Source organism: Notolepis coatsorum (genome assembly GCF_963971535.1).
Source record: "Notolepis coatsorum genome assembly, chromosome: 10".
Lineage (NCBI taxonomy): Eukaryota > Metazoa > Chordata > Actinopteri > Aulopiformes > Paralepididae > Notolepis > Notolepis coatsorum.
The window spans coordinates 45,849,681-45,871,447 of record NC_140174.1 but is presented as its reverse complement, the minus strand read 5'-3'; the positions used below and the strand labels follow the sequence as shown (position 1 = coordinate 45,871,447).

General features: G+C 41.3%; 2 protein-coding genes across 2 annotated transcripts in view; both read right to left on the bottom strand.

The window, feature by feature from the left end:
* prph2a (peripherin 2a (retinal degeneration, slow)) overlaps window positions 1-13,183 on the bottom strand; it is a gene marked incomplete at both ends in the record, with an annotated part of 30,979 nt that extends 17,796 nt beyond the window's left edge. The window contains 2 exons of the mRNA XM_084323341.1: window positions 4,325-4,571; window positions 12,603-13,183. Coding sequence (XP_084179467.1) covers window positions 4,325-4,571; window positions 12,603-13,183 — 828 coding nt within the window. The remainder of the gene's footprint in view (window positions 1-4,324; window positions 4,572-12,602) is intronic.
* Window positions 13,184-17,084: 3,901 nt separating this feature from the next.
* On the bottom strand, window positions 17,085-19,429 carry tbcc (tubulin folding cofactor C). Its single transcript, XM_084323449.1, has one exon. It carries the CDS (start codon window positions 19,420-19,422, stop codon window positions 18,352-18,354), a length of 1,071 nt encoding a protein of 356 aa, XP_084179575.1. The 5' UTR covers window positions 19,423-19,429; the 3' UTR covers window positions 17,085-18,351.
* Window positions 19,430-21,767: the final 2,338 nt, after the last annotated feature.

The window sequence follows — 21,767 nt, the reverse complement described above, 5'->3', positions numbered from 1 at the left end:
TCCTCATCCATCACGCTCAACATAGGGGCCCCCCAGGGCTGTGTTCTGAGCCCCCTCCTCTACTCCCTGTACACACATGACTGCGTAGCACAGCGGAACAACAACACCATCATCAAATTTGCTGATGACACAGTAGTGGTGGGCCTGATCTCTGCCAACGACGAAAGGGCCTACCTGGAAGAGGTAGAGAACCTGTCACAGTGGTGTCAGGAGAACTGCCTCTCCCTGAACGTCAGCAAAACAAAAGAGATGATTGTGGACTTCAGGAGGTCGGGGGTCAAGGACTACAGCCCCCTCAGCATCGACGGGGCACCAGTTGAGAGAGTGAACAGTTTCAAGTACCTCGGAGCCCACATATCCGAGGACTTGACATGGACCACACACATTGACAGTGTTGTGAAGAAGGCACGACAACGCCTCTACTTCCTCAGGCGCCTAAGGAAGTTCCAAGTCAGTCAGAAGATCCTTAGGAACTTCTACTCATGTACAATAGAGAGCATCCTGACCGGCAACATCACCTCCTGGTTTGGGAATAGCACTGCACAAGACCGTAGCAGACTACAAAGAGTGACACGTTCAGCCGAACGCACAATTAGAGGGGGGCTTCCCACCCTCCAGAACATTTACAACAAGCGGTGCAAGGGGAAGGCTAAGAGAATTATTAAGGACTCGAGCCACCCGAACAACTGCCTCTTTGAACTGCTGCCGTCAGGCAAGCGATACCGGAGTCTTATGGCGAGCACAGAAAGACTCAGAAGGAGCTTCTATCCCCAGGCCATCAGGCTGCTAAACGAACAATAATCGCTAAACGAACAATAATCACTATGCAACAACCATCAAATGCACACAGCACACACACCCACACGCACACACTCACTCAAACAAACAACACACTGCAGCACCCACTCTCCACACTTTAGATCACACAAACACACTTACACTTTATATTTATTGATAAAGGATTTGCACTACAACTCGTACACCTACTGTGAATTGTACCTAAACTGCACCTCGTCCATTTATGCCTTGCACTATATAGTATTGTATATTAGTACACTGCACAGTATTGTATATTGTATGGTAACTACGTCTACGAACATTGTACATATGTCTAAACTGAACACTGTGACCTCTTTTTTTACTTAAATTTTTACTATGTTTTTATTTCATACTTATCTTGTCATGCACAGTCTCTGGAGCGCAACAGTAAGAAGCATTTTGTACAAAAGTATTCTGTACTTCTGTATGACAACTATTAAAGAAACTTGAAACTTGAAACTTGAACTAGTAGTAGATGTATTGTAGTAGTAGTAGATGTACTGTAGTAGTAGTAAATGTACTGTAGTAGTAGTAGTGGTGGATAAACCCATCTAAACTCAGTTTAACTCCCTTTTTTATTTGTGAAATATACTGTAGTATATCCACCTTTTATAAATCTTGAAATTCATAGTAGGGACTTTACAGTATCAGATGAATGCATCCTACATGAAAATAGGATATTTTGACGAAATAAAATATAATAATACAATTCTAAAAATAATTATATCCCTGAATGGATATTATGGATTTACCCCGACCGCTGCCACAGATCCATCAGATTTCATTTGAATCTTTTCAAATTTGCGTTCCATACAAGCTTCTTGAACGCCTCATTCTGACGTGTCTTAACCCAGTCATTGACCCCCAGCTGCCCAAAGAACAAGCTGGCTTTCGAACCGCTAGGTCAACAACAGACCAGGTGACCCTCCTGTGCCAAGACATAGAAGACAGCTTCCAGGCAGGTGAGAAGGCTGGTGCCGTCTTCCTGGATCACACAGCTGCCTACGACACTGTCTGGCTGCGTGGACTACATATGAAGCTTCTGGAAACCATCCGAGACAAGCACATGGTGAGCTTCATAATGGAGATGCTATTCACTAGCAACGGCCAAAGCAGCAGGGTCAGAAAGCGCAAGAACGGAGTCCCTCAGTGCTCAGTACTGGCACCTATGCTGTTCAACATCTACATTCACGACCTACAAGGAAGTATGGCTATGCAGATGATCTGGCCATTCTACTAAAAACTGAGAAATACTAAAAATAGAAAATACAGTAGCTATACACAAAATAAAAAACTACAATACATTAAAACAATCACGACATGACCGGGGATGTATGGCTTACCAAGCCTCAAAACACCAATGAAAACAGGTAGCAACAAAGAAAAACACAATTACTCCCCAAAGGCTCGGATTAGAACGTGGTCACAAAAGGTGGATTGAGAATTGGGGCCATTCGAGGATATACCCGCCATCAGTCACTGACATCACATGTCTTGTTTAAAATGATAGGCCTATACATATTAGTGATTGCTAGCGTTACTGTCGTCATCGACTGGAGTTCATTAACCATATTCACACGTGGCTATTCTTTCCACTCTGAAATCCCAACCGGAGCATGACATAAGAGCAAAATGGCTGCCGTGTGAATATGGTCAATAGTTTACCCACCTTATATTTTACCACTGCATCACTGGTACAGTCCAACAAGCCAAACTCATGCATGACCATTTTAAGACACTGTATAACCCACCCGGGTTCCCAACATGGGAAACCAGACATCTACCAATAAGCCGAAAAGAAATCTCCCCTGGCCAGATACCAGGCTTACTAGGCTTCAGGCAGGGCTACTCGGCTAAGTTTAAGTTAATAAATTTTTTACCCAGGGACAGTGCACATCAATCCACATCTTCAGTTTCCACATCAATGTAAATTATGTAGCTACTCGACAGAAGGGGTTGGGGGCAGAGTTGAAGTGACAGGGGATGTCATCCATGCCATGTGATAGGATTACCCCTTCGGTAGGAAGTAGCAGACCAGAGGTAAGCTAGCTGAAGACCCGTACTAGACAAACGTGCCACTATTAGAGCAAGGCAGGAAGGATGGCAGTTCCAACTAGGTCAAGGCTTTGAATGTCCCCAGGTTTCTAACCTCACTAGACAGACTCACTGCTGCCTAAATCCTCACCTGACTTTCATAAACAAACTCACTATGTAGTCTTACTGGGGTTCATTAAATGTCACAGAATGAGACATTTCGGGGGCGTAGATGTTATATTTTCAAATGATTTGTTTTTGATGGTGTCGTGTTAAGACGTTATGTATGAACGTGTTTATCTGTTTGTGTTCTGGGGGGAGGGGGGTTGCTTCTTCCTTGTCCTTGTACTTATTAATTGTAGACTACATATATCTTAATGTTCTTTGACTGTATTGACTGAGCACTAATTATGTGCTCTTACAGCTCTTTTTGGCTACTTGCTGTGTCGACGATACTACTTGCCGTGTCGACGATACTACTTGCCGTGTCGACGATACTACTTGCCGTGTCGACGATACTACTTGCCGTGTCGACGATACTACTTGCCGTGTCGGCGATAATATTTGCTTAATTTATTTTACATTTATTTAAAAAAAAATTGACTTTATGGTGTTCTTGTTTTGTTCTTGACTTATTGTGATGTTTCTTCTTGACTTGTTTAAAGAAGACGTGTCCGGCCCATGGGGACATTAACGTGTGTTGTCGGGCCTTACAAATTAATTTGATTTGATTTGATTTGCCGTGTCGGCGATAATATTTGCCGTGTCGGCGATAATACTTGCCATGTATATGATAATACTTGCCGTGTCGACGATACTACTTGCCGTGTCGACGATACTACTTGCTGTGTCGACTATACTACTTGATGTGTCGGTGATACTACTTGCCGTGTCGGCGATAATACTTGGTGTGTCGACTATACTACTTGATGTGTCGGTGATACTACTTGCCGTGTCGGCGATAATACTTGCTGTGTCGGCGATAATACTTTCTGTGTCTGCGATACTACTTGCCGCGTCGACTATACTACTTGCTGTGTCGGCAATACTACTTGCTGTGTCCACGATACTACTTGCTGTGTCTGCGATACTACTTGCTGTGTCCACGATACTACTTGCTGTGTCAACGATACTACTTGATGTGTCTGCAATACTACTTGCTGTGTCGGCAATACTACTTGATGTGTCGGTGATACTACTTGCTGTGTTGGCTATATTACTGGCTGTGTCTGTGATAATACTTTATGTGTCTGCGATACTACTTGCTGTGTCAGCGATACTACTTGCTGTGTCCACGATACTACTTGCTGTGTCGGCTATACTACTTGCAATTTTAGCGTACACTTCCGCCGCACTTCTTCTAAGCTACTCCGCATAGGAGCGTCTACTAAATACCTCAGATGTAAATGTTCATGCTTGCCCGTATTTGTGTCTGCATCAACCTGCCTCCCCGTGGGTTTTCCGCACTCACCTCCAGCATGGTGACCAGCAGCATCATGGCTCCGATCATGTTCATCATTCCGCCGTAGTAGGATAGCATGGCCTCACGGCAGCCGCGCTTCCACACGTTGAGGTCCTCTGTGTAGTGGTCGTAGCTGTAGTGGGCTGTGTTGTTGGTCATCTGGCCCTGTATGCATGGCCTGGGGGAGCTGGGGTTACAGCAGCTGAAGGGGACTCCGTCCATCAGGTACTGGCCATCCACGTTGCTGCCGATGCGGCTGGAGGGGGGGTGTTCAAGCAGAGGTTAACTTAAGGTCACCTTATTCAAGAGTGAAGAGATTTATTTGTCATATGCACAGTTAAACAGACAGTTTGAAAAGGAAAGTCTTACTTTGCTAGTCCCCCCTTCACACAGAATCACAAAATACAACTTAAAATTGTAAAAATAAAGAATAAGATAAGATATTCCTTTATTGATCCCCTTGGGGAAATTCAGGGGAATCTTAAAAAAAGATAAGGGTCACAACCCTTACCATAGTATACTATAGTGTGATCAAAGTTAGCAGAGATAAAAGTTAAGGTAATTTGAATGTCTATGCATATCCTCTCTTCCATGGAAATAACTGCAACATGTAATGTTTGATGTCCATAACCAGGTGTGACCAATGCATTTTTTTTTTTTTTTTATTATTATTGTATTATTATTGAATAAATTCAATTAAATTTAATTAACAAACAAGGTAGAATTGGATGTATCCATGATTGGGTTTATATGGCTGAAAAGGCAATGGGGGGAAAAAGGATCAAGTGCAATCGACTTTCTGACATTCGGTTCTATACCTGTACAACACCAAAATGTATTGTATACCAAGAGGAATATTAGCATTCACAACCTGAAGCAACACTATTATTGTATATGACGATGGGCCACACAAAATCCAATCGTCATTTTGTCATCTCAAAGCCTTATGATGGTTTAACTCAAAGCTTAATTTAAACTTGTGTAATTCGGCAGTTTAACAAGTTGAAAGTACTAAACTCTTTGGAGTGATGCTGGATTGCACTCTGTCTTGGTCTCAGCATATTAATTATATTGTTTTAAAAATGGGAAGAGCAATTGGTATTTCCAGGAAATGTGCTTCTTTTGTTGCCCGTCCCCTTTTATGTCAGATAGTGCAAAGTTTAGTTTTATGTCATCTTGACTATTGCTCTGCGATGTGGTCATCTGCTGCCAGTGGTGACCTCAGGAAGCTCCAGGTGGTCCAGAACAGGGCAGCACAGTTGGTACTGGGCTGCTCACTAAGGTCTAATGTGAGCCGTATGCATGCCCGCCTCTCTTGGCTTAACGTTAAAAAGTGATTGTCTTTTAATATACTTGTGCTGTTCAAGTTGGTCATGAGCAGTAAAACTCCTGTTTTTATACATAATCAGATTGTTTTTAGTAATACTGTGCACAAGCATTACACTATAGCAGGGGTGTCAAACTCATTTTCACAGAGGGCCACATCAGCATTATGGTTGCCCTCAAAGGGCCAAAGACCGTATAAATGTTAATGTAATGTCAAATAAATGTAGCTACTCATTTACATATTGTTAAACATGTTATTTCTGTATTTATTACTTATTCAAGTTATACATATTGCATATGCATTTGCATAGATGTAAAAATATATGTTAGCTTATGTTATTTTAACAAATAATTTCAGTTTATCAGAACCCCATATTACTCCATCAATCAATGATCAAACCATTCAAGTAAATAACAAAGAAGAATATCATCAAATACAAGCTATGACATTAAGTTTGTTCAAAACCTTTTTGTCACAGTCAAGAGGGGCAGAACTAACAACTGTGAGCTGCAAAGAACACGTGGGACAGATGTAGAAGATGTTACAAAAACAAATGGCTGCACACAACCTTGTAGAGGCCATACATCCAACTAATGGAAGATAGTTTAATTAACTTTAATTAACAGATTGCAGAATGGGTACAGTACAGTACAGCTCAATACACACAATTGTTAAGGGGATGCAGACCAGAGAAAGACTTTCGACTTGTTTACATCAGGGTCCCCCATTTTCAATTCGTAATGAAATTGCTATTATGTGTCTGCATGAACACACAACTGTAACTGTACTAAAAAAAATAAAAATAAGGGTTGTCTCAGTTCACAACTATATTGGTCAAGTTTTGGGTGGGACTTGTTTGCGTCCCTACAGCTTCTTATTCAATTGAGCGAGATGCTCGGTTATGTCACACAGCCAATTTGCATCTGACAGTTCAGACAATATTTCTTCAACCCTTTGTTACCTATTCCGCCTGGATCTTTTTTGTATTTTGGGCTGTAAAATTGTCAAAGAATGTCTGAGGAGTAAGTGCTTTTGGCTTTTTTCCTTTGTTACTTCATCAATACCTCAGATGTTCAACATACATGTGTGTAAGAATGTGTAATAACTAAGGCTACGTTTAGACGGAGAGAGTCTGAACAGAAACTGCAAAAGTCGTCTTGCGGTCTCACTTTTAATTTTGCGTTTAGACTAGTGTTTTGGGATGGAATTCTCCGTGCAGACGAGGCTGTAACGACTCGAGACGACTGAGCCCCGCTGTCACACGATTGGCGCATATGTCACATGACGTGCTGTGAAGACCCGCCCTACTCTGCCTCTGATTCGCAGACTGTGGGTGGGGAATGTGATTGGACCAAAGCAGAGTCACTCACAGACAGTGGGTCCAGTCACACCGCGGGACAGATTCTTGTGTATTTAAAAGTACTGCCAATGTAGCCTTCAGGTGATCGCCATGGATAGAATCAGACATGCTTTGTTTACGCTTCTAGGCTACTGGCGCATGCCTGTGATGTAAGCAGTACACGCGACGAGAGCCTTGACAACCCTTTCGTCATCGTTTTATGCGGTTTGACAGTTTAGATGATAGCGCAAAGGTTTATCGTTTCTAGGAATTCCACCCTGGAAGGTAGTCTCACTTTTTTGCGGTTTCACCCCGTAAAAACGCTGTTTCCGTATAAACGAAAGGCACATCCGAAAAAATATTTTTGCGGATTCACCTGCTAGCGTTTCCGTCTAAACAGGGCCTAAGGCTGTCAAAGTTAAAGCTTTATTAACGCATTAACCCACAATTCTTTTAACGCCGCTATTTTTGAACCCAAGATTAATGTTTAAAAAAAAAATTAAATTACCAGAGCTCTTGGGGGCCACATCAAATGAGTTTGACACCTATGCACTAGAGGTTCCAGTAGTGGGCAGCTTGAATTGCCATGTCCTAGAACCAGCGCTTTGGGGAGATCTTTTATTTTTAGAGCATTAACTCTTTGGAATGGCCTGCCTCGGAACCTCTGCTGCATTTACAGTAGATTCACTTTTAAAAAGAATCTTAAATTGTTTTTCAATTGTTTTTAACACTGTAAAGTAATTTTTTGTTTTTGGTTTACACTAATGTAATTTTAGCTATCTTAATTGTTACAGTAGTTTCATTATGCATTGTGTGTACTGACTTTTAATAATTTTGTTTTTGCAATAGTGATTGTTTTTGTATGTTTTTTTGTGTCTGGACCCCAGGAAGACTAGCTGGTTGCTATCGCACCTAATAAAATAAAATAAAATAAAATCACTGTGTACTGTGGTCAGATCATTAGTAGATCTTAGTGTTATTAGCCTCATTAATCCCCTACCCCCCTACAAGGACCACAATGGAAATAAGATCCGAGCTTTTTTGTGTTTCATCCTTGGCAGTATATCCTGACTGTGCTTTCTGTCACATGTTTATTTTTTATATTGTCAAATAAAGTCATTCATTCATTCATTCATTCATTCATTCATTCATTCATTCATTCATTCATTCATTAATTCATTCATTCATTCATTCATTCATTCAATCCAAATACCCATTAGCTTGTAAGTAACATCAAATCAATTTAGATATTTACTATGCTATAAAATCTGTTATAATCTCTTATTCCCTTATTCAATAACAATGCTCTCTTAATTGGAAAACGACCTATAAGATTCCCTATATGGGAAGAGCAAGGCATACACTCATTAGGGGATGTTTTTAACAAACAGGGTTTTTGTAGTGATAAAGAAATACGCAAAAAATGTAATCTCACCAAGTCCACATGGCTTTTTCACAAACAGTTAGAGCTATGTTTGAAGTCTCACGGTGTTCCATTAGACAGACCAATTGAACACCACAGATACCACAAATTCTTCTACGCAAGAGAGACATCGAGAGGTTTTGTTTCAGAATGTTATCATCAATTACTAACGTCCTCGTATGAAACCCTCCAACTTGACTCTGTCTGGAGGAGGGATATACCAGACCTGGAAAATGACTTTGATTGGCAAGGAGCCTGGGCAAATGTCCGACTTACATCAAGGAACCCGGATCATCAACAAATCAATCTTAACTATATTCACAGGACATACTTGACTCCTATAAGACTGTGCCGAATGGGGCTCAAACAAGATTCCAAATGCACCCAATGTACAAATGGGGACGAAGGGACATTTATGCACATGTATTGGGACTGCTCACCAGTTAAGGCATTCTGGAAAGATGTGACCCAACAAATATCAAAACTCGTATCTTGGAATATACCTGTACACCCCTCGGTATTGCTGTTGAATGATGTTTTTGAGTTTGCAGTGAATCCACAGCTAAAGAGATTGGTTTTATCGGGTATCACAGTAGCCAAAAAGCTGATCGCATCACGCTGGTTTCAACCGGAAAAAATGTGCCGTAAAGTTTGGTTTCTTACATATCTCGATGTAATTTACCATGAAATATCTACAGCAAGAATTCTGGGTCTCAATGAATCCAAAATGTCAATGTGGTTAGAAGTGGTGGAGAGAATAAAAGCTAGCTTATAATGGTAGTGTCTGGTTAGGTGCGAGGGATAGTGGAGGTACTTCTCAAGGTGGGGTCCGGGAGGGGGGGGTTCGAGCTGAGCATATGTGTGTAGGTTTTTTTTTTAGATAACAGGTATTATGGGTATATCTTATATAAGACAACTAACTAAAAGGTGATCTCATTGGATGTGCCCTGACAATTAATGCTTGTATATCTTATCGTGTGTTGTCATGTTTGTTTATATGTTTGTTTAAAAAATAATAAAAAAATAAAATACAAAAAAATCTGTTATAATCTTCGCTCTACTAGCTGCTCTAACACCCAGGATTTGCTCAGAATTTGGTAGAGCAGTTTTCTCCTATTTCAGCTGGTCATGAAATAAACTTGATTTTGTCTCCCTGGGAGTTAAAAAGAGTGCAATTGATATTCGTAAACTGGATTTTGTATTATGTATTGTCCCTTGTCTGTTTTTAACATGCTCTATTTTTTTTATTTAATATTTTTTTTTATTTAGTATTAATAGTCTCTTGTCTGTTTTTTTTTACATTTTATAATTTTGTAACTTTGTAATGGTGTGCTATCTTGGCAATGTCTCTCCCTTGAAAAATAGATTTTAATCTCAAGGGGCTTCCTGGTTAAATAAATACAAATAAATAAAAAGGAGGAAGACTGGGGTGTATATCATACACAGTGTTGCAAGTTATATGTAGAACATGTGATACTGTTCATTTAACTCCTCTTCTTGGAACCCTTCTGTTTGAGAATATGACTATATCCACCCTTGTCACCGTGGGTGTGTGTGTGTGTGTGTACTATACAGTATGTGTGTACTTGGTGCCTGTTCTGCTCTGGAATGGGAATCTCAGGTTGGATTGACAGCAGTAGGGCAACGGAAAGTGCAGTGATACTTAAAACTAAAAAGTGGTAATCCTCAAGATCCTCATTTTGGTTTGTTTTGGGGACATCTATTGGTGATACGTGGTCATTGCTATTGCGTTTTTTTGCACTCTATTGACTGCCTTTAGAATGATCTTGAATTCATTACAAACAAACTGCTCTTGCTGCTGGTGACATAAAATGTATCACTTCCTATGCTGAATGATTTTCCAGGGAATGTCCTACCAGACACCAGTGTTTAGAACAGCCAAGAACAGCACATGTAAAAGCATTAATGGACTGGGTACAGGTAGAATCACTATTGTTATATCAATTGGCAATAGAGTGGCAAATTAGACATTTATTTATATGAGATTATTACTTTAATAACTACAGTGATACTGTAGTAAAACACTGTTAACATGCACAGAATAGTATTGAACCATAATTGAACCCTTCAAAAGAATTATAAGCAATGTCAGTTTAAGGTTTTCACAGTCAATACATTTTCAATTGTAGTCAATCCAAATCACTTAAAGTGTGAATGTGATACATAACCCTAAAGTACTCAACTACCTCTACCATCTATCAAGGAACACAACAATCCAAATGATTGTCTTTAGATAAAAACACCGTTCATCTAAAAACGTAAAACCAAGTTCTTCGTCTGAAGAGTTAAATTGAAAAGTAAAATACAATGCGTAACTTTTAGAAAACAAAAGGGAGTAAGTCAATTGGTTTACATGGTTACATAACACATATCAAGCGTTTAAGATTAAGGTCTGTCACGTCTAGGGCTTTTCCACTCCACTCCTTCTATTCCGGGGCTGTAGAGAGTATTCTGACTGGAAACATCACTGCCTGGTTTGGAAACAGCACGGCACAGAAGGCACTCCAGAGAGTGGTGCGCTCAGCAGAGCGTACTACGGGTATTGCACTACCACCCCTGCAGGACTTATATAACAGGAGGTGCAAATCCAGAGCCTGCAGAATTATGAAAGACCCCCACCACCCCAACAACAGCCTGTTCAAGCTGCTGCGGTCAGGCAAGCGCCTACGGTCACACGCTGCAAGAACAGAGAGACTCTGGCTCAGCTTCTTCCGCCAGGCAGGCCATCAGAACACTGAACACTGAACTCTCCACTCACAAGTACACATGGGCACACACGCACGCACACACACACACACACACACACACACACACACACACACACACACACACACACACACACACACACACGGCAACCGCTAAAACAATCACTTAAACAAAATGTCACTTTAAAAAAATAGAAAGTCACTTTAAAGGAAGGAGGTACTAATAGTATAGTTTAGATACATTAAGAGTTAAAATTGTAAATTGTATATTGTATAGTAGTGTATATAGGAACCAGTTTCTCAGGAACTTAGCATGCCTTTTTTTTTTTACCATGCATATCTTGTGTCTTATCTATTTTATTTTTTCTATGTTTCTTTTTTTCTATGCCTATTTTTATTATTGTATTTTGCACAATCAATGCGGGCATGACCACCCGCATTTCACTGTATGCCCTGGTATGTATGTGACAAATAAACCTCTTGATTCTTGATTTCTATTACTATCATTACTATGGGCAATGTAGTTCCCTCGGATCAAACAGTTATCTTAATGCAAAAGCCAGCAGAACAATCAACACCACAACGGGATGTTACTCGTCAACTGTACGGCAATTTAGCTGTGACTGTGAGAGTCCATGATTATGGGTGAATCACTCTCTTTCTATCGGGTCCTATCTGCCTATTAACGTCTCACTAGGCTGCTCCATTCATAGGGTGTTGCCAGAGCCCTGTGCTGATTGGACAGGACATTAAGCCCTAAAGGATAAGGAAATGCAATCGACCAAGATTAGCCACTAAGAACAAACTGCAGCCTTTATTCTTTTTTCAAATACTTCACCTCACTTAGATTCAATTATCTGTCTCCTGCATACATGTCCTCACACATACCTCATTGACTGAACTATACAATTATACATATGGTAACACATTATATCCACAACCTAGACCTTCATCACCTTACTGCAAATATTCACACAGGATAATTGCTCTTCAGCTTAACCCCCCCCCCCCCCCGCTGCATCCACCTTGCCCACTATACTGTGCCTATTATTGTACCTAATCACCAAAGCCCCACTATCCATAACACTTCCCTGCAACCTCTCCCCCCAACCCCCTCGTCACCATCCACCATCACTAGAGCTTGATACTGACCTTCTAATCCTTACAATAGAGGAAAGTGACCTAGTATTTGCTCAATACCACCTGCCCCCCCCCCCCTCCTTTACCTCAAATCCACTCATGTTGAACCCTGACTTTGCAAAGACACCCCTTTAAAAGGAAACCCATCTCAATCATATGCTCTTTGTTGTTGATACTTTGGTAAAACAAAAAGCATATTTTCACCCAGTAAGCCACATCATATTAAATAGCTGATGCACTCTCTCTCTCACTGATTTACGCTCAAGTTATGCATACTGGCTTTTTAACGGTTATATGAGTAGAATCAGCAGATTCTAGCTCTTGTCACTCACTCTTTGACTTCCTTTGCGCTGAAGTCCAGGTAGCGGTTGCTGACCCACTGGATCTCAAACCAATCCCTGTAGTTGTTGTTTCCGCAGCAACGGAACTCCATTTGCATCAGGTCCAGGGTTCTCTTCATGTAGCAGCGTCCGGGTGTGTCTGTGTCCTTGTAGTACCTCATGCCGTTCTTCAGCCCCTCGGCCAGGGTGAACTGCAGGGGGATCCTCATAATGAAACACAGCAGGGCCGTTAGAAATAGCAAGGAGTTGAAAATCACACATCCGACCAAAAAGGGGTTCAACATGGGCTTCCACTTGGCAAACTTCAAAGGATCCAGTGAGTCGTAGCAGACTTTGCCTCCAAAGGCATTGACACCGCAGGCCACTAGACCCACGACTATGAGCAGGTTGGGCAAAAGGTGGCTCTCATTGTTATCCATGAGTTCCGAGCGCTTCCGCAGCTCGATCTTAAAGAACAGGCCCATGCTGAAGACCAGCACACCGGCCATCACAGAGAACCAGTACATGAACCAGACGAACTGAGCAAGCTTTACTCGCTTTTTCTGATCAAACTTGACCTTCATTAAAGCCATTGTTCAACCTGTGTGTGTTCTTGGAACAGTGAACAAGAAAGACAAATTACACCACAGAGGTATCTGGGTTTCTATAGGGTTGGGCCCTCGATAAGGATATTTGCTCCTCCTGGACGCTCCAACCTGCAGCCTCAGTTCCTATGTCCTTGTCTCTGTGATCAGGGTCTCCTCTGGCTGGTCCGACAGGGCAGAAGAGTCAGTTCAGCCTGTAATCCATCCCACAGCTAAGGAGCAGAGATGAAGAAACCATGGGGACCCTGGGAAGCACCGCGGTTATTTCTGAAAAGACATTTCCTCTTCCATTGTGACGAAACCCCCCTCAATTCATCAGGTTATAGTTTTTGTCCAACTTTGATAAAAATTTTCCCCCCACCTTAACACTATCTTATCACGCAGGTGAAGCTAATTGTGGTGCTCCCTTCCCTTCGGAGGTGGAGGATTGCCGAGGATCCTCATGATTAAACTCAAAGTTGCAGTACGTCATGCTAAGCCCCTGTAAGCAGCCTGATCCCATTTGCAAAAATCCCTCTACAGAAGATGAGCCTGATTGTAAGCTTCGGCCAGTGACCATAATTGGTTTGAACGTTCACGTGGTCACGGTTGGCCTGATGGAACACACTGGGACCCAGAATGAGGACAGGTAACAGTTAACTGAGACCGGGGGGGGGTGAAGGTGGAGGTGGTGAATGTCTCCATTCACAGAACGGGGTCCCTGAGGTTCAATGCAAACAGGATGTGTGCACAGTAAAGTAAAGGTGCTGTCTATGTGAAGGCCCACCCAGAAAAGATAAGAGGATGCAGGTGGTCATTGGGATCCATCAAGTGTATACATACAATTCCCAGGAGGAATGGACACACACAAACACGCTTGGTTACATCTTGATTTTTAATTCACAAAGAGCACCTGAATATCCTTGCGGACTGCCACCTCCACTCTGACTCCAAGCGGTTCTCGCCAGGGGTGCCTTGAGATTTTTTTTTTTTTGGATTACAGAAAATTATCACTAAAGTGCTATCTGTTGCAGCTGCACTGTTTTCCATGAAAATACCATATTTGGATAAGTTTGACCATTTCTCAAAATCTGAAAATCATTATTTAATAAAACACAGAAAAGGATCACCAAGTTACTTTGGATAAAAAAAAAACTTTACAGACAACATTGAGACAAAACAACTGCCTCTTTGAACTGCTGCGGTCAGGCAAGCGATACCGGAGTCTTAAGGCGAGCACAGAAAGACTCAGAAGAAGCTTCTATCCCCAGGCCATCAGGCTGCTAAACGAACAATAATCGCTAAACGAACAATAATCACTATGCAACAACCATCAAATGCACACAGCACACACACCCACACGCACACACTCACTCAAACAAACAACACACTGCAGCACCCACTCTCCACACTTTAGATCACACAAACACACTTACACTTTATATTTATTGATAAAGGATTTGCACTACAACTCGTACACCTACTGTGAATTGTACCTAAATTGCACCTCGTCCCATTTCTCCATTTCTGCCTTGCACTATATAGTATTGTATATTAGTACACTGCACAGTATTGTATATTGTATGGTAACTACGTCTATTCTGCATCGAACATTGTACATATGTCTAAACTGAACACTGTGACCTCATTTTTTTTACTTCTAATTTTACTATGTTATTTTATTTCATACTTATCTTGTCTTGCACAGTCTCTGGAGCGCAACAGTAAGAAGCATTTTGTACAAAAGTATTCTGTACTTCTGTATGACAACTATTAAAGAAACTTGAAACTTGAAACTTGACACATCTCCATCCAAACTCTTGGAAGAACTCATTGAAATCTCATCTGTGATACCACCTGGAGAGCTAGTTTCAGAGTGTGGTGCTGAGTACCAAGTATCTCATGATGCAGCAGTTAAGGTGTTGATACCATTCAGCACCACATATCTGTGTGAAGCTGGCTTTTCATCCATGACAGCTCTGAAAACAAAATATAGGGCCAAGTTGAGCCTTGATGATGACATGCGTGTTGTGTTGCCTTGTCAAAGATCTCCCCACGTATTGACCTTATTATTAGCCAGCAGCAGCAGACCTCGCATTGAGCTAGAAATGTCCACTGAGTGAACGAGTGCTTATTTTCTGTATTTATTTATATTTTTTGAGAAATGGTAACTTGGTGATCCTTTTCTTTTCAAATATGCTATGGAGAACAGTGCAGCTGCAACATATAGCACTTTAGTGATCCTTTTCTGTATTTAAAAAAAAATATGTGATTTTCAGTTTTTGAGAAATGGTCACACTTATCCAAATATGCAATTTTTATGGAAAAGTGTGCAGCACTTTAGTGATAATTTTCTGTACTTTTATTTAAAGAAATATGCTATTTGATTTACTACTACAAGCAGTGTAATGTCAACAGTACTAAGCCATTTAGACCTGAAACACCTGTTAATAATGCATTATATAGGCATATACACACAAATGTGTTTCCCGGTTTCTTAAATAAACATTATTTTGAAAGCAAGCACTTTTGTCATCATTGTAGCAAAAAAGACAGGACCGGAAAAGTCTTTATCGTATGTAGGGGTGCCCTGGAATATTTTATTGAACACGGGGGTGCCTTGGCAGCAGAAAGGTTGAGAACCCCTGGCCTACATTACAACACTGTGGGCGGCACAGTGGTTAGCACTGCTGCCTCACAGCAAGAAGGTCCTGGGTTCGAACACCAGCAGGGGGCCTTTCTGTGTGGAGTTTACAATGTAAACAATGTCATGTTCTCCCTGTGTTCGCGTGGGTTTCGTCCGGGTACACCGGTTTCCTCCCACACCATAAAGACATGCATACTAGGCAGGCACTACAGATGGAAACTAGCTATTTAGCTCAAATCTGGCACATTGATGTGGAAACTGAAGATGTTCATTAATGTGCACCATCCCTGGGTAAAAACAAATTTAACTTAAACTAGGCTGTTAGCTATACTGTACAACTCTGAACTCTGTTGCCTATTCAATTTATACATACCTGCTTTCACTGTCTACAACTACCCACCTCACTATAATCGACCCATATACTCTGTATGATAGGATGTACAACAGTTGCGTTTATATTGCATATATACATTATATATCTATTATTTGCTGCATATATAAAGATATCCATATCTGAATACAATACTCCTATATACCTACTAATACACCTGCATATTACCCATATAACATGTACAATAATTCTGTATACCGTATATATATATATCCACATCAGTCTTTCTATATCTGCAGATAATCCTTTTAGTATCAGTATACTATACATATCCATTACTAGTTACGCTGCAGGTCAGTATGACTATGGCCAGTCTTTACACCTGTAATGCTGTACATATTGGTATTACAACTCTGTTCAAATATCTGATTAGCACTACACCCAGTAGTACTTAATTAACTAGTTTAACCAGCTGTACATTGTATATTAATATTGCACTTGTTGGGTGCCAACCTTTTTTGTTGTACTGTACTTGTGCTGTACAATACATTTTAATCCAATTATAAGATGGACAGCCTCTGTATTTAATATACCAATTGCACCGCCACCACCCTTAAAATGGCACCTGATTTGATTACTTTCTTTATAATTTTTTGACCCAGTGAATCACTATATTTGTTCTTCACAAAACATGCTTGTGTTGTGAGTGTATTGGAATGGATACACCCACACATTCAAAACATGTGCACACAACACTCTACATATTGTCACTTGCAATCCAGGTAGTTGGCCAACACAATCAAATAGGTTGTCTGGCACGGTCACATGCTTATGTTGACCAAATCAAGTCTTTCCTGGATTGCACCGAGAGCTGCTGCTGATTATCACAAAGACACCTAGGGTAAGGTTGTTAACACAAAAACACAGGCCCATTCCATTTCGAAGCCACTCTTTATTTGCATTTATTTTCAATAGCAGACAGTCAATTCATAACAAATATAATACATAAGGAAGCAACTTAAGCCTTTGAGTTGTACAACCACTTGTGACATTAGAATTTTTATAAATTAACATTCTAATGATGCACTAATACAAGACTATTACGAGTCATTGAATCTAGAGTTCCAAGAAAAACTGAACTCTAGATGTAAACATCTAACACTCACCTCAAAAGGGCCAAAGGGTGCTACTAATGCTAATGACAAGGCACATTTTGAACCCAGACTGTTCTCTGCCCTTCAATCAGAATTCACAAAAGTGCAAATATCTTTCAACCAGTGTTAAGTGCTTTTTACAAAAGCTAAAATATCTTTCAACCACTCCAGCGTCATATACTTTGTCAGCAGTTGTATGGATGGTTTGTAGTGTACTAGTGTTGCTAGTATGGGGTTTAAATAGAAAATGATTACTTTTAATTGACAAGATCCTGCACACAGAGGGTAGACTACACGGATTATGAATATTTTCACAAATTTAAGATGGAATGAAAAGCAGCACACTGGTGGTGGCTAATAAACGACTTAAGGTTTTGTCTCCGCTATCTGACCCCTATAATTAAGTGTTCCCGACCCGTAAATCCTGTATGTCTTAGTTGTGTTATGTACACATCTACTGTGGAAAATAATTTCCTCTGCAATCTGTTGATAAGGATTGCTTGCCAGATTGATCAGAGCACCCCCACAGAAATGCAAATGTGATAATTAAGCTAATGGCATTCAAATATTTTCTGCTAATCACACTGTCCAGTCTACAGAAGGCAGCCTTTACCCAGGGTAGGTTTACAGAGCATGGATGGTCTTTTTCCAGCAAGGCCATGCTTCACACACAATATTCATGTTTCACTTCTCCGCAAAGTTGCAGACGCATCTACACATGAAAAAGCTTGCAGTTAGTCCTAGTCTTCACCCAATTTTATAATCAATATTTGTATGGAAGAGACAACTTTGTCTCAGAGAGACCAAATTAAGGTGGAGCAGAGCCCATATTGTATGACAGAATAATATTAATGAGCACTTGGGGAGATAATGTTAGTATGGAACTGAACATGCATACAAATGGCCATCACTATGCAAATTAACCCTATTAGTTAATCGAAACCTTTTACCCATGGATATCATAGGTAACATGAAGTGGAAAGAAAATAACAGATGATTGCAATCGGGTGGCTACTTTGGCAAGCTGAGCTAACTTGAACCTTAGTTAGAGGTCCCAAGTAGTTTTTCTATTTTCTTCTGGAATTACAGTCCAATTCGGGGAAGGTGTTCCTGCAGCAAGCCAGTTAAAGTCATCCACCTGGGTCCAGTTGTTCCTGTTCTGGTCCAGGCCAGACACAGTAAAGTCCTCAACCATACTTGGATAGGACCAGGAGAAGGGGGCGAAGCTCACCCCACGGCAGTCCTCAATGATGGCTCGGCTGGTGACATGCAGGTACACCCGTGTGTCAGTCGTGTTGTGAGTCCGCAGCTGCTGACATGGGAAGGACAGAGTACTGTCGCTACAATGATCAACAAACACAGAACTCGCCACAGGCCCGCTCAGGATCTCACAGCCAGTGATGTGCTTGATGTGGATGGTGCTGGGAGAGCCAAACAGACGCACCTTGCAGTTAGTCAGGTGAGTTAACAGGACATCCTGTTTCTCGATCTCCTCTGCTGTCATGGTCAGAATCACAGAGTCCATATTGGAGAAACCACATTGAGCCAAGTTGACGGTTCCATCTACTTCTTTGGCATTACCTGCATCTGCAAGTGTGTTAGCATCAGGAAGTATGACAGCAGGTGTAGGCGTGGCTGCTTTTTCTTGAGCTTTACTACGTGCCCTGAAAGCAAATTTCTTCTTGGGCAAGACCTGTTCTCTTTTCTCATCCAGGGTGTTTTGAAGCTTTTGCAGTGATGCTTGAGCCCGACTTAGCTCGTATTGCGGAAGAAACATCATGCTATCGTTTAAGAACTTTTGCAGCTGTTGTGTTTTTGTTGTTACCTCCTCCAGGGTTCGAGTCGCCATCACGCGATCGTCATCAGAGCAGCTGGCCAGCAATTGCTCGATTGCCTCCCGCTCACTGTTGAAAGTGCTGGAGAAGAACTCCCTTTTCTCCTCCGTGACAGACTGGCTCTCTTTGGCCTCTTTTCTCCGTTCAACGTCATGAAGCCTCGCTTGATCCCGTTTCAGTAGTCGTTCGGGAATCTTGCCAGAATAACTTGAGCCAACGTCTACAGTTGCCTCATCCATGTTGCCCTCAGGTTTTACTCGACTAAACGCAGAAAGAACCATTCACTTGAGCAGAATGCGGAAGTGATAGTGTAACATAGCAGCAAACTGTGTTTTCATTGGCGCACTCCCCTCGCGCCAATATCTTCCTGCGCTATTGGTGGAAGAGGGGGGTAGCGTATTTCCAAACCATTGATTGATTGATTGAAAACTTTATTAACAGATTGCAGTATGGGTACAGTACAGTAGGGGATGCAGACCAGAGAAAGACTTTCGTCTTGTTTACATCAGGGTCCCCCATTTTTCAATTCATCATAACATATATGACATACAGACATACAGATAGACAGTACTGTTACATCTATACATTTATGACATACCAGATTTGCAAATACAGTACTGTTTGTGATACAAAGAGTCTAGAAAAGAGAGTATACATTTGACGTAGAAACTGTACATTGGAGGAGGTTGGGTAGGTGGGGTGGGGTGGGGGGGGGTTGGGTGGGTGGGGGGGGGGGGTGTACATTGGAGGTGGTTGGGTGGGTAGGAGGGGTGGGTGGGGGACACTGTACAACTGTACAAGCAAAACTGTACATTGGAATATTGACAACCATACTTGGTCATTTACTGTACATTGGAGGGGGTTGGGTTAGGACATTTACAGGGAACAGTTTCGAATTGCAGTCTCCCATAGGTGTTCTATGAGAGTGGTTTTGAAAGTGGGTAGTGATTGACATTCCTTTACAGCTTTGGGTAGGGCGTTCCACATTGATGTGGCATAATTGCTTGTTTGAGCCGAATCTGGGTTTAACATGATTTGTGGAGCTCCCTCTGGTGTCCTTCTGTTTTCAAGTTGTATTGAAGGCTGACGTTCACTTCCAAAATATAAAGCTATGATGCTTATTAGTGTGGGTTCTAATCTATACTATTTATTTATTCTTCTGTTATTCTGCCGATTTTTGTCCAGTAACTCCTGCCAGAGCTTTCACACCACACCACACACAAGTGTACGGTATCAAAACGACCGGCTTGCTCCAACTGGAGTTGCTATTACTTTTTGGAAAGTTTCACCGCACCGTTTGGCTACATTTTGGCTAAAAGGGAACATTTCGGCCCATAAGGAATGAATGGCACAGTGTGATGTCACAGTATGATGTCATAATAGGACATTTGTGATGTCACAGTATGATGTCATACTAGAATATTCTAGAACATTTGTGATGTCACAGTATGATGTCATAATAGAGGCATCACCCACACTTTCACAATTTCCCCGCGCGGAATTGTCTAGTATAGAGATTCTAGTTAATTTGTGTGTGTCGACTGTGTTTATCCACACAGACATAGAACGAGAGGAAAATACTCAAAGAATACTGTCGTATTGTACATCTTTCACATCTCATTGGGGGAAAAACACAAACGGCAGAGTATTTCGCTATTAATAACTATTGATCTATATAAATGTTGATAGCCGTTATCCTACATACAGAACACTTTGACCACGTGACTGAACTAAAACTAGAAAGAAACAGACTAAGAAATGACGTAAACTCCATGATCAAAACTGCAAAAAAAAATTTCATCAATGACAAAACCGAGGAAAACAAAAATAAACCACGTGAACTTTGGAAATTACTCAACAATCAACTAGGCTGCAGTAAAAAACTCAAAACCAGGTTCTCAAACATAAACATAAAGACGGACAACACGCTCATCACAGACAAGCTGGATGTAGCCAATTACTTAAACACTTTCTTCACAAACATAGCCACAACACTGGTAAACAAACTACCCTCCCACTCAGGGCAGTATGGGGTAGAACACATAGTAGCATACTACATGAACCTAGGCGTCCACAAAGACGACTTCAAACTGGAAATAGTAACTACAGATGAGGTACTCAAAAAACTGAGCGCCCTCCAACCAAACAAGGCCACTGGCCATGACAACATCCCCTCCAAATTCCTCAGAGACTCAGCAGCAGCCATCACCCCAGTCATCACACACATAATAAACCTCTCCATAAAACAGGGACACGTCCCCAAGGACTTCAAAATTGCGAGAGTAACACCCCTGCACAAAAAGGGCAGCAAATTAGACCCGGGTAACTACCGCCCTGTTTCTATCCTTACATCCATCTCGAAAGTCATGGAAAAAATAGTATACGAACAGATCGAAAAATACCTCGCGGAAAAAAATCTAATCTACGAATTCCAATCTGGCTTCAGAACATCCCACTCCACTGACACATGCCTTCTCTACTTGAACGACCACATCAAACAAGAGGTGGACGCGGGCAAATACTGCGGCATGGTCATGCTGGACCTACAAAAGGCCTTCGACACTGTCAATCACACCATTCTGATTGACAAGCTAAAAGCAATTGGTTTTGATAGTTTATCAGTGAG